The following is a 14,070-nucleotide window of genomic DNA, read 5'->3' as shown; positions in this document are numbered from 1 at the left end:
CTTTCTCAAGGTGGACCCCTGACCTCCCCAGAACATCTACACTTTCCAAAACTCCCAATTATAAAGTCTTTCTCTGCCCCTTTGAGATTCAAATCTTTGTGCAGATTTTTTGAGTTTTAGAATCCAGGAACGCCATCCGCATTGCCCTGGGAGCCATCTCTTTGAAATGCACTCATCAGTAAACGCAGTGCCCCTGTCTCAGGTCTCTGAGGGCCAGAACAATGTGCAAGCACACACGGTAGCAACCAAGCTCCCCACTAACACTCAGGAACTTCTCCATAGCTGGAGCTCAACCGTGAGCCGAAAATTCCCTCGCCTTTCATTCACTGGAATTGAGTTTGATTCTCTCTCTCTCTCAAACTGAGATAGCTTTCCATAAAGTCTCCCTTACCTGTTAACCCTACGCAGTGAAATTCTTCTTTAGCAATATTCACATAGTTTAAACTTGAAAACTACCAGTAGAAATTATGTTTTAGGTACCAAAAAATTGGGGCTTCATACTTCTCTCTTTTTTTTTTCCAGTACTGTCTTAAATCAGAAAAGCCTTTGAGACAGACTCCTAGAGGCTCCAGGAAACCATCTTGCCCAAATAATACAGCAACCAACCTATGACGGACACCTGAAACTCCATTTCTTCACTCAGTTTCTTTGGCATAAAATCATATTAACAATTTAGTGTGTGTAAGATTATTTAGGCAACTGATATTTTAAAAACTGGTACACGGGCTGGCGCCATGGCTTAATAGGCTAATCCTCCACCTTGCAGCGCCAGCACAGCGGGTTCTAGTCCCGGTCGGGGCGCCGGATTCTGTCCCGGTTGCCCCTCTTCCAGGCCAGCTCTCTGCTGTGGCCCGGGAGTGCAGTGGAGGATGGCCCAAGTGCTTGTGCCCTGCACCCCATGGGAGACCAGGAGAAGTACCTGGCTCCTGCCATCGGATCAGCGCGGTGCGCCGGCCGCGGCGGCCATTGGAGGGTGAACCAACGGCAAAGGAAGACCTTTCTCTCTGTCTCTCTCTCTCTCACTATCCACTCTGCCTGTCAAAAAAACAAAACAAAAAACAAAAACAAAAACTGGTACACAACAGCTGCTGACTACATAGATACATAGATATTCAAAGGAATACGTGGATTCATCTGAAAAAGCCCCACCAGTGAATGTCAGTGTGAGGAAAAGGGAAGAAACAGACCCAGTCTTAGTCTGTGTGCGAGGTCAGGAGCAGGGCTTGTGAGCTTGAAGAAATGGCTGACACCCCTGATACCACCTCAGCTCATCTATATACAGAAAAATAATATTTATAAACTGTGGTCTCTCACAATTCCATTCATATATGCAAACCAATAGCAGCACATTTAATAAAATCAGTCCTGGCTGATACAATAACAAGTTTGCACACAACTAAGTCAGCTCTTAATCTTCAAATTCTCTCCCTTACCTTTGCTTAGGAAAGGAATTGCAGTATAAGCAAGTGACAGAATCGGTCATCTTTTCCAGGCTGTGTCTCCTCTTCCCATCCTCCGTGCTGATGGCCAGGAGGGCACCAGACTGAGTCCCACACACAATCCAGCTTTCCTTCTCAACAGGAAGGGACACCAAGGCCAGGCACAGGACTCTGCTCTCACTAACTTCCTGTTAAGAAACGAGAACACGGCCTGAAGGACTCGGCTGTAGCCTGAGTAACAAGAACGTGTATGTGGGCCTTCGAAAAAAGTCCACGGAAATGGAATGAAAAAAAATGTTTATTTCAGTAGAATAAAATCTTGAAATTACATCATTTTTTCATAATATACATTTCCATAAACTTCTGAAGACCATTCATAGATGGGTTTCAAAGCTTCTTGCATTCAAATGAGCTTTTCATTCCATTTCCCTAAACTTTTTGAAGTTCCCTCTTATATAAAATGAAAACATTCTGTTAATAACATACACAACTCTTATTTTCTTGCATTTAGTTTTTAAAACACTGTTGAAGGATCCAAGATGGTTTCGTAGGGAAAAGACATGCTGATTCTGACCAGAGGAAGATAACAGAAGAAAAGGGGAGAACTACCTTCCCAGGGGACAGCTGGAGAGAAGTTTGCAGTAAGATTTCTACAGAACATAGACAGACTCACGAGAGAATCAATTACCCGAGTTAAAGAAATCCATATGTAATATGAGTGAGCAATTCCACTGGGAGACAGAGACTGAAGAGAAATCAAACTGAAATATTAGAAATGAAGAATTCCATATGCCAAATAAAAAATACAGTGGAAAGCCTTAACAACAGACTCAGTGGAGCAGAAGAAAGAATAATCGAACTAGAAGACAAATCCATCGAAGTAACTCAGGAAAAAAAAAAGAAGAAAAATTAGAAAAACTGAAAATAGTGTTTGAGGTTTATTGGATACTTTCAAACAACCAAATATATACACCTTATGAGTTCTTGAACGTGTGGACAGACAGACTCGACTAGAAGACCTGTTCACTGAAATAAAAGAAAAATTCCCTAATTTGAAGAAAGATAGGGACATCAAAGTACAGGAAACAAAAATGGCGAAGAAAAGATCTTCACCATGACATATTATAGACAAACTTTCAAAAGTAAAGCATAAAGAAAAGATCCTAAAATGTTCCTGAATGAACAGTGGGTCATAGGGAAAATCAAAAAGTTCCTAGAGGCGGATGAAGATTACAACACAACATATTAAAACTCACAGGACTCAGCAAAAGCTGTGTTAAGAGGAAAGTGTATAGCAATTAGTGCCTATTTCAAGAAATTGCAAAGACATTGAATAAAATGATCTAACAATACACCTCAACGATCTAGAAAAATAAGAACAAATCAAATCCTAGAAGCAGGAAAGAAATCATAAAAATTAGAGAATAAAAAGTTGAAACCAAGAAAAGCTACAAAAGATCAGTGAAATGAAGAGCTACTTTTTTAAAAAAAAATTGATATACCACTGACCGAACTAACCAAAACAGAGAGAGAGAAAGAGAGAGAGAGAGACCCCAAATTAATAAAATCAGAGATGAAAAAGCAGCCGTTACAACAGATACCACAGAAATAAAAAGACCATCATGAATTACTACCAGCAGCTATACGCTAGCATATTAGAATTCTAGAGGGAAAATGGATAGCTTTCTGGACATATATAATCTACAAAAATGATTCATGAAGACAGAGAAAACCTAAACAGACCAATAACCAAGAAGCAGATAGAATCAAAAATAAAGACCCTCCCTACAAAGAAAAGCCCAGGACTGGGTGGTTTCACTGTTGAATTCCACCAATCTTTTAAAGAAGAACGAATTCCAATTATCCTCAAACGATTCAAAACAATTTAAAAAGTATGTCATGTAAAAATTAAAATTAAAAATTAAAATAAAAATAAGAAATGACGGTGGCAGTCAGGGAGGGTAGGGTAGGAAGTATCATTATGCTCTTAAAACTATATATTAGTCCAGCGCCGCGGCTCACTAGGCTAATCCTCCGCCTTGCGGCGCCAGCACACCGGGTTCTAGTCCCGGTCAGGGCACTGGATTCTGTCCCGGTTGCCCCTCTTCCAGGCCAGCTCTCTGCTGTGGCCCAGGAGTGCAATGGAGGATGGCCCAAGTGCTTGGGCCCTGCACCCCATGGGAGACCAGGATAAGTACCTGGCTCCTGCCATCGAATCAGCGTGGTGTGCTGGCCACAGCGCGCCGGCCGCGGCGGCCATTGGAGGGTAAACCAACGGCAAAAAGGAAGACCTTTCTCTCTGTCTCTCTCACTGTCCACTCTGCCTGTCAAAAAATAAAAAAATAAAATAAAATAAAATATATTAAATATATGGAAATTTGTCCCATTTTTATAAAGAAAAAAATTTAAACCACTGTCATTTTTAACAATAAGTGAGATGGCCAGGAATAAATTTTGCCTATCTGGAACTGAAAAGTTGAAAATTATTTTTCCACATTAGCTCTCACTCCATGGAAACCACTATGAGAAGACTGTTCAACATAAAGAATGATATTTGGGGCTGGCACTGTGGCTCACTAGGCTAATCCTCCACCTGCGGTGCCAGTACCCTGGATTCTGTCCCAGTTGCCCCTCTTCCAGGCCAGCTCTCTGCTGTGGCCTGGGAGTGCAGTGGAGGATGGCCCAGGTCCTTGGGCCCTGCACCTGCATGAGAGACCAGGAGAAGCACCTGGCTCCTGGCTTCGGATCGGTGCAGCACCGGCCGAGCGGCCATTTGGGGGGTGAACCAATGGAAGGAAGACCTTTCTCTCTAACACTGCCTGCCAAAAAAAGAAATTATATTTGTGCATTTATTTCAAGGCAGGAACAAAAATACCATGTTATTTACTAAGTCTAGGCATTTATCCTGTATTGTCAGTTCCTTGAGGAGTCCTGTAGGAATAGCCCTGATCAAGCACCCTCCCCTCTGGTGCTCAGTGCTGGCTCCTGGCAGTGCAGAGCCGTGCTCTCCATCACAGCGGCCCTCTCTGGGAAGCCTGCAGTCCATGACTCACTGGTGAGAAGAAGCAAGATTTGCCACTCGCCTGGTCTTGGGCAATTCCAGGCTGGCCACACTCCTGGGCTCCTGGGGACAAAGACAGTGGCTGCCTTTGCTCTGAGCCCACAGACTTCCTGAACTCCTCCCTCGGCCCTTGTGCAACTTCACCCATCTCCGGCTCTGTTTCTGGACACACACACACACACACACACACACTCACTAAGACAAAGCAGAGACTAATCCCATGAGAACACTTTTTTTTTTTTTTTTTGAGTGGACAGTGAGAGAGAGAGACAGAGAGAAAGGTCTTCCTTTGCCGTTGGTTCACCCTCCAATGGCCTGCCGGCGCACCGCGCTGATCCGATGGCAGGAGCCAGGTGCTTTTCCTGGTCTCCCATGGGGTGCAGGGCCCAAGCACTTGGGCCATCCTCCACTGCACTCCCTGGCCACAGCAGAGAGCTGGCCTGGAAGAGGAGCAACCGGGACAGAATCCGGTGCCCCGACCGGGACTAGAACCCGGTGTGCTGGCGCCGCAGGTAGAGGATTAGCCTAGTGAGCCGCGGTGCCAGCAGGGAACACTCTTGTCCTCACAGAAAGTCAACTTGGGAACTCTCCCGCACTGGCTCCTACTTCGCTTCTTCCTGGGTTGGTGTTTCTCTGGCACATGCTTTCAGTGAGACACAGAGCACGGTTCTCAGAGCTTCCTGGCTGGAGGCACTCGCCTTTACCTCAGTAGTGTGTCCTTCCGTGCTGAGGTTAAGAAACGACAGCTGCCCCTTGTCGGTGTGGCTGCAGCCCAGCCAAATGCTTGTGCTCTTGCCGCCGGGGCTTGAAGCCACCATGCACTCGACGGTGACACTCTTAGGGATTAGAATGTGTCTCATCAGACAGATCAGCTCAGCGGAATTCAAAATGTCAAACACCTGTGAGGTTTGAAGACAACACATCAATGGCCATCCAGGGGACACGGCTCCCCCTGAAAGATCAGCTTTGGAATGCAATGGTACCGCCCTCTCCAGCCGACCAGTGAGCCACCCCCCCATTTCATCAAAATGTACAGCCTGAACTCCCGGGCAAACCACACTGAAACAAAAATGAGCATGATTAACCTATGCACAGCGTATACTCTGTCCTCTAGAATTTTCTTAACTTGAAAAGTAAATCTCAGAAGTGCCAACTGCCTAGAATTGTAGCAGATTCAGGAGTTACCATAGGACTGCATCAATATATGCATACATAGGGCATCTATCACATACTACGTTATATATATTATATATACTCCAGACTTACGAAATTTATACAAGTGTGCATATTTATAAGTGTGTGTGTGTGTATATATATGTACAGGATGTACTTTAGAGTACAGGAACACATTCTGACTCTAACCATACCTGTGCAGAAGTAGGCCTTTCTTGAGGATTTTCTTTCAAACACTTTTTAATTAACTTCTCCACCAATGGCCAGGGAGTACAGCCATATTCTTTAACTGGATCTAAAACATCAGAAACATTGAGAAACACATCATGCTGTGATGCTAAATAAATCAGAACAAAGTTTTATCTCCTCTCAGTGTATACAACCAGTTCAGATACTGTAAAGGGAAACATTGACAGGTGAATCGACTTAAAGCTAAGTTTGCTAACTTGTTCTCCACTAGGAAATTAAAAAAAAAGTCTTGATGTTCTTACGGTATAAAAATAGACCGAAGCACCACCCAAGTACAACAACTGGTATTGAGTCTACACCTGCATTTACATACTTTGAAAACACCATCGCTCATGTGCTAATTAATTAGCCTTCCATGGAAATAATGTTTAACTCTGAGAGCTGGTCCTTATCTTGCCACAGCTGGTTTGTACACATTCATTTTCTGTAAGAGGGACCCCATGCTGGGTGGGGAAGGGTGGAACCCAGGACCTCACTGGAAAGCCAGCTGGTAGAAGAGGGAGGTGACCTGGACAGCGCCTAACAGCTATCCACATAGTAGTACGTCTCCACTTGCCAGGGCCTTCACAGGTTCCCTAAAAGGAGGGAGGGAAACCTCCGGTGCCCTGCACCTGCACAAGCATACTCTCAGAAACAGCTGCTGCACTAAAAGGCCAGTAGGAAATCGGATAAGCAGCTCTATCAATTTAAAAGCACATGGTGTAGTGGGAACTCAAGGAATGGTGAAGGAAGGAGTGCTAAAGTTCTTGAATTTTCGAAGCATGACTCAAGAATTCAAAACGAGGATTGAGCTCATGACGTATTCCTTCACTAATTTTTATTTTAATTTACTACTAAAAAGTCTATAAAAATTCAAGATGCCAATCCTGCATATAAATTACTGCACTCCCAGAAAATGAAACTACTCCAGACCGATGGGCACGTGGCATCTCTTTATGAGAATCAGAGGTCCCCAAACGTGGGCTTCCAATGCCACTTCCTTTCTGACTGTTCTTCCAAATGCAAAACCAAACACACCAATATTAATCTGGGATTCTTACAAAAGCCTATTGCTGCTACTCTGGTCATGTGATTTTATTAACTTATCACTGGAGTTACAAATAGTCAGGCCCGCCAGACACACGAAAAATTATCAGCTGTGCAATGAATCAAGCATATAGCTACAATTAAACAACTCAGAAATGAAGTTAAGGACATTAAGAAAAACTCCTGATTATAGATAAAAGAGAACTCACCAGGTAATTTTCCTTGTATTGCTAATTCATCAAATTCATTGGGGAACTTCAAACCCTCTACGATCCTACCTCCCGTTGTCAAAATGTCATAGAGCAGCAATCCAAACGAATACACATCAGCCTGCTGGTTATAAATGACATTTCCTCTGGCAACTTCAGGTGCACGAAACCCTGAAAGCAAGCAGACACCGTGGTCAGTATGTCCGAGACCCAGGACCATGCATCCAAGCAGGCACATGCACAGGCCTTGTGCCAAGGAGACAGGCAGGAAGGGTGAGTTCCAAACCACCTCCTCCTACTCTCAAGAGCATCTCGATCAAGACAATTAACAGCCCTAGGCCAGGACACTTCACCCCTCAAAAACCCTGAAAGATAGCAAGATCTGTCAATCATCATTAGAAGACCTTACAATCTTGTTATAAAGTATATCATCTTCCGTGAGACTGCCTTGAAGGATGATGAGGGTAAAAATTCAACAGGTTATTAGTAGAATTTCCCAACTAAAGAAATGAGGTTGAATGGAGAAAAAAACTGAATCATTTAATTCAACCTTAATAGTAACCATTTGTGTGACAGTGATTTACACAGAGAGAGATCAGGGGCCAGTGTTACAGCCTAATGGGTTAAGCCGCCACCAGCAATGCCAACATCCCATATAGGAGCCGGTTTGAGTCCCAGCTCCTCCACTTCTGATCCAGTTCTCTGCTAATGCACTTAGGAAAGTAAGAGATGTCCCAAGTCCTTGGGCCCTGCACCCACGTGGGATATCTGTACAAACCTCCTGGCTTCTGGCCTGGCCCAGTGCTGGCTGTTGCAGCCATTTGGGGAGTGAACCAGCAAATGGAAGACACCTCATTCCCTCTCTTTCTTTCCCTCTCCTCTCCCTGTCTTCTCCTCCCTCCCCTCTCCCTCCCCCCCTCCCCTCCCCTCTCCCTCCCTTTCTCTCTCTATCAAACTAGCTTTCGAAGAAACAAAAGAAACCTTATAGCAAACAAAGAGGGGTCCAGAGGGAGGTTTCCAGACTTCACTCCTGGCAACTTTAGCCTGTCTACCCTTGCACTGCCTTTACTTTTACCAGAATTTACAGCTCTAATGAAAAATAAAAGCCCCACCTAAAACAAGTAAAAGCTGCTGTTCTAGGTTCGTGCCTAGATTCTTTTAAAGGGAAACAATCCTCTCAACCCACAAGAAAAATAAACCATTTTTGAATTCTTCCCCAAAAAACGAGCATTTCAATAATATTGGTAACAATATAGGAGCCAGCACTGTGGCTTAGTGGGCTAAGCCTCTGCCTGCGATGCCAGCATCCCATATGGGTGCCGGATTGAGTCCCAGTTGGTCCTCTTCCAACCCAGTCTCTGCTACAGCATGGGAAAGCAGCAGAAGATGGTCCAAGTCCTTGGGCCCCTGCACCCACATGGGAAACCTGGAGAAGCTCCTGGCTCCTGGCTTCGGATTGGCTCAGCTCTGACCATTGTGGCTAACTGGGTAGTGAGCCAGCAGATGGAAGACCTCTCTCTCTCTCTGCCTCTCCTCTAACTCTTTCAAATGAATAAATATATCTTTTTAAAAAAAGATAGTATAAGCAATCTAAAGAAATCCAACCACAAGAGAAAGAGTTAAACAGTACACACTGTGCAGTTACATAATCATTTTTTAAGATAAAATGCTATCATATAAATGAGAAGAAAACATGCAATGCAATTTTGACAGAAAGTTACATGTGAAAAAATGGAATCATTTTCTTAGCTGTGATTATGGTATTCTGATTATGCAAATTAGCATCCTTATTTTAAGGAAATTTATGCCAAACGTGTTTAGTGATGAACAGTATGATATCTAATATCAGACTCCAAAGATTTTATGCATATGTAAAGACGGCAAGAGGAGGAACAGCTGGGACAAAAAGGCAGTATGAGTGAACCTGTTCCTGTGCTGCCTGGGTTATACGTTACTACGGGCCCAGTTTTTCTGCAGCTTAAATACTCTCAAACTAAAAAGTGTGAGAGAATACACACGGTCAAAGGTTAGAAAGAAATACACCAACAGGTAATGATGATTAGTCCAAGGCACTGAAATGATGTGTGAATTCTAATTTCTTTTTCATACATTAATTTGTTTTCCAAAGAATATGTATTAGGGTTATAGTAACTTCCACAGGCAGCCAGGAAAATTTAACAGAATATGAATTCGAGGCTTCGAGGAGTAAATGTCTCAATTTGAAAACAGTTTCTGGACTGAGAGCCTGTAGGGAAGCAACGATGCTCAGGTGACCTTCGACTGGCAAGAACACCAGATACTGAGCTGGAGCACGGTGGCCCCGTGCACTGGCCGCTTGTCTCCACCCTATCTATGCAAGCTCACACAGTCATATATGAGTATATTAATGTACTATATGTCATACTAACATAGCATTATGTAACAATACTCTGATATTTATAGAGCAATAGCTTCAAATAGCATGTAGTGTATATAATCTTTATATCATGTATAATATACACATTCCATGTATATAATTAGAATACCACTTTCATATCCAAAACTGAAGACAGTTCTAACACAGGGGTGGGCAGTCAGCCTACCGGTTATGACACCCATGACCCACATTAAAGTGCCTGAGTTCACGTCCTGGCCCCAGCTTTGGACTCCTGCTTCCTGCTAACACACATATCCCACGAGGCAGTTGGGCTGCAACCACCCACAGGGGAGACCTGGATGGCTGTGGGGGGGCAACTCGGACCAGACTAAGTTATTGGAATTAAGACTTATTCTATGCATCTGCTCTCCCACAATATGGCGCTGAAAGGGAGCAAACAACTTCTATGCAGCTGCCTCTCGCCAACTTGACTGATAAGCTGCAGGAGCTGATCCTGCTCCTGATTGGAGGAGAGCAGCGTACTCGGCGTGTGGGTAGCAGAGTTGGGATTGGTGGAAGAGGACTATAAAGGAGGAGAGAGACAACATGCACCAGGAACATCTGAAGGAACACCTGAGCAGCCCCCGAGAGAGCCAGCTGGCGGTGTGCCGCTCCCCCGCAGAAGTGGGGAAAGTGGCAGGGGGAGCCGCCCCTCCACGGAGGTGGAGGGGTCGGCAGCCAACCCGGGAAGGACCAGCAGCAAATCCAGGAAGGGCCGAGCAGACAAAAGAACAGCGCAGGGTCCTGTGTCGTTCCTCCACGAAGAGGGGTAGCGACAGATGGCATTCTCTCTCCCGGCTCTGGCCCCAAGAGCAGCCATTTGGGCACACACCCAGAGACAGGAGCTCTCTCCCTATCCATCACTGTCTCTTTTCTTTCTGTCTTGGTGCCTCTTAAAATAAACCAAAAAATTTAAAAGTCTTTAAATGATAGTTCTGTATCTCCTTAATAGAGTACCCATGATGTAAGTAAAGAATCTACAACCTCCTAACTCATTCAGCTCCAGCATTCTACAGATACCTCTGGAGCACGCCGTTCAGCACACACAGGAACAGCAGCAGCCATGATTTCCCATCTCCTAAATGACATAATCCTTTCAGAAATGCTACGACTTCTTACAGCCACACAGCTAAGGAATGGAAAAATCAAGAGAACTGATAAACAATCACCTATGCACACATTAATAGATCCGTTAACCGACTTTATGCTTATGAGAATTTAAAAGACACTGTGGAGGCTTATTTAAATCTTACCCAATTATTTACTGCTCATTCAATGTATTGATTGGTTCTCTGTTCTAACAAGGTACTATCCAAGGATTTTTAAAATGCTCAGCAAATTTACTCTTAGCGCAATTTTAATTGAAAGATGTCAAAACTGGCAAACACGGCAGTCTAATTTCATTTCCCAATTCCCACTAAAGGCACATATTCTGTACCCCTCCAGCAGTGAATGAGACCATCAAGGGGCACGGGAGGCTGCACAGTTTTTCACAGTAAGTCGGAGGATACTGAGAAGGGTAACTGTGACGATATGGAAGCAAATGCTCGCTGCCACATGGAAACGCTTTTAACCTTTTCTCCTGTCTTCCAAAGCAAACATCTTCAGTGGTGTGATCCCCAGCACGGGAATACAGTATTATTTATACATTCAGGAAGCGTCTCAATTATAAGGCCTTTCTAAATGCTTTGTTAAGGACATCCAGTGAGTTCCTCATACTCTTGATTACGCTAACAATTTCTTGATGAACACCACACAACCATTAAGTGGTTGAGCCAGTTTGATCCTTGGTATGAGTGTAATAAATTGTTTGCAAATGCATGAATAAATGAATGAAAATTACGCATGATTTTTCCTTGGAGAATCATAACAATCACAATGTCAAAATAATTAAGCAATATGCTTCATTGTCTAAAAACTATCTTTAGAAACAGTCTGTCGGAGATGCTTACATTTTAACAAGTGTAATGAGAACAAAAAGAAGTATCGACAGGAAGGATGATACATTTACAATTTAGGTGTAAATGCATATCACAGTGGATGCAGATATATGTATTTTTTCTTTTCCTTTCAGAAACATCTGAGCAGAGCATGTTCACAGTATCCACCAGAGAGCAGTGTACGATGCAGGAGGAACCTTCGGTTTTCCCAGAAACTGTTCTGTTTCCCGGGCTATCACCAAGCGGAAGCCATCAGTGAGCATTCATTTCCATCAGCTGCAGCTGCCAGCAGACCCAGACTCCACGGGCGCCCTGCGCAGGGAATAACTGAGCACATCCATCTGACTGAGCTAACACGGAAACTCTCCAGTTCCCGAAAGCTGGCTACTGCCCACCTTCACCGTCCCGAGCAGCCACGCGCTGCCCGCAGTCCTGTCAGTCGCCGCCCTGCTCTGCCTTTGCTGCAGTGTGCAGAGGCTCTGGTTGCAGCCACCTGGGTCTGCCATCCACACCCTCTGCATCCTGGTAGTGTTCTCCAAGCTTAGTTTCCTTGTCTGCCAACTAGAAATCATAGCAGGACCTACGGCAGGATTAGGAGAATTTAGAAAGATATTCAAACCACACAAAGGGCTAAGCGCCACCCAGGCACAACTTCCTGTTCAAGAATGGTTGGCTCCTGCAACCATACCGAGACAAAAGTACCCAGAACAAAGGGCTTGCCATTCCTTTCACCCAGTAAAAGACTTTTTTTTTTTCATTTATTTACTTATTTATTAGGAAGGCAGAGAGACAAATATTCCATGCACTGGTCCATTCCCCAAATGACTGCAATACCTAGGGTTTGGCCAGACCAAAGCCAGGAGCCCATCCAAGCCTCCCACATGAGTGGCAAGGATTCAAATACTTGAGCCATCATGCATGGCCTCCCACAGTGCACATCAGCAGGAAGCTGGATTGGAGGCAGGGCCAGGACTTGAACTCATGCACTCAGGTACGGGGTGTGGACATCCAAGGGGTGTCACTGCATCAAACACCTGCCCCATGACTTTTAAAGATGTATCTTGACGTCAAACATTCTCGTGTTTGTGTTCAGTATCACATCAGTGACTGTGTTGTGTGTGGCACACGATACAGTGATAAAAATCACAGCAGGAAGTGACAATAATTTACACAATACCCGCCCACAATGTAACAGGCATGGTGTTTGACTTCCGAACTCACATCCGAGGCCACCGGCTGTCCGTCGTGCGGGGACAATTCCCACCGCACCCTGTCACCCACCTGGCGTGCCCTCTGAGGTTTTGATGCCCATCCTGCAGCAGTACTGAGAAATCCCGTAGTCGGCGATCTTCGCGATGATGGCGGCGTTGGGGTACAGGGTGAACAGCAGCACGTTGTGGGGCTTCAGGTCCCGGTAGATGATCATGGCCGAGTGCAGGTATCTGCCAGCAAGTGCACACGGAGTCTTAGCAAACTGCACTTACGCCACAATCCCTCTGGTTGTGAGTCCCTTGAATATGTATAAGGGTACTTTTAAAAGTTCATGGAAAACAGAATTAAAAGCTAGGTTTATTTTAGTGCAAACCATTTTTCAACCCCAAGCAGTTTTTTTTTTCTTAATACACATTTTCCATGAACTTTTGGAAGACTCCTCAAAAGCAGGGAATCCAAGAACAATTTATACCAAAATAAACTCAGCTTTCCATTCCACTTTCCGGGAACTTTGTGAAGTCCCATCAAATGGGTAAGATGCAAAGAGTCAGACTTTATTTTACTAAGTTTGACCCCCAAAGAGATACTTCAGAAGGAAATCAAACCATATCAAACTATTACAAAAAATGCATTTAAAAATTATCAATCCTGGTAAGTGAGTAATTTAAACTCAAAGGACAAAACTGTCTTGACAAAGCCCCAGTTCTTGGAGATTTTCTTTCATCCACAGTAGCAATTACTGAAGAGAACTCTGAGCTCCTTTGATGAGTATATGAATATTGTAAATATTTTCAAACGTAAATATGCGAAGAGTTCATAGGACTTTCTGGAAACTCCATACAAGTTGATTGCAGCTTTGAAATTTCTCTCTATTTATCTCTCACATTCAATTTTTTCTGACTAGAATGGTTCCTAGTGGTTCAGAGAATATTTTACAATTTTTCAATAATAACAAATCAGAATGTGTGACTTCTTTTTTTTTTTTTTGACTTCTTTTTTAAACTCCTAATCTCTTACTGTGCTGAAAGACACAGCTTACTGCAAACTCAATTCTTTCATAAAGTTAACGAAGAACATCTGGACTGAGTTAGAATACACAGAACACTGTCTGAGGAAAGATGACGTTGGCTGGTGTCAAACCCTTCCTTTCAGAGACCGATTCAGACAGCTATAAGCACATTTTAGGCAAAGGACAAAACCTAACGACCAACACACACACACACACACACACACACACACACAATGTTTTCATCTCAACTAAGCCTCATCTACTCCAGAAACACAATCAAAGAGCTTACTGGGCCCACTGACTGACTATTACCGTCTTTCCCTAAACACATGTGAA

At 43.9% G+C, this 14,070-nt stretch overlaps 1 protein-coding gene across 5 annotated transcripts in view; it reads right to left on the bottom strand.

The window, feature by feature from the left end:
- The window catches only part of LRRK2 (leucine rich repeat kinase 2), a 161,976-nt gene that overhangs the window by 14,565 nt on the left and 133,341 nt on the right, over positions 1–14,070 (bottom strand). For all 5 annotated transcript variants that reach the window (XM_070049663.1, XM_070049662.1, XM_070049661.1 and 2 more), the window contains exons 41-45: positions 12,795–12,955; positions 7,158–7,328; positions 5,868–5,968; positions 5,205–5,399; positions 1,434–1,627 (exon numbers count right to left, since the gene is read on the bottom strand). In XM_070049663.1, coding sequence (XP_069905764.1) covers positions 1,434–1,627; positions 5,205–5,399; positions 5,868–5,968; positions 7,158–7,328; positions 12,795–12,955 — 822 coding nt within the window. The remainder of the gene's footprint in view (positions 1–1,433; positions 1,628–5,204; positions 5,400–5,867; positions 5,969–7,157; positions 7,329–12,794; positions 12,956–14,070) is intronic.

Source organism: Oryctolagus cuniculus, chromosome 9, assembly GCF_964237555.1.
Source record: "Oryctolagus cuniculus chromosome 9, mOryCun1.1, whole genome shotgun sequence".
NCBI classification, from domain to species: Eukaryota; Metazoa; Chordata; class Mammalia; order Lagomorpha; family Leporidae; genus Oryctolagus; species Oryctolagus cuniculus.
The sequence above is the reverse complement of the archived record's forward strand: the minus strand, read 5'-3'. Positions and strand labels throughout refer to the sequence as shown.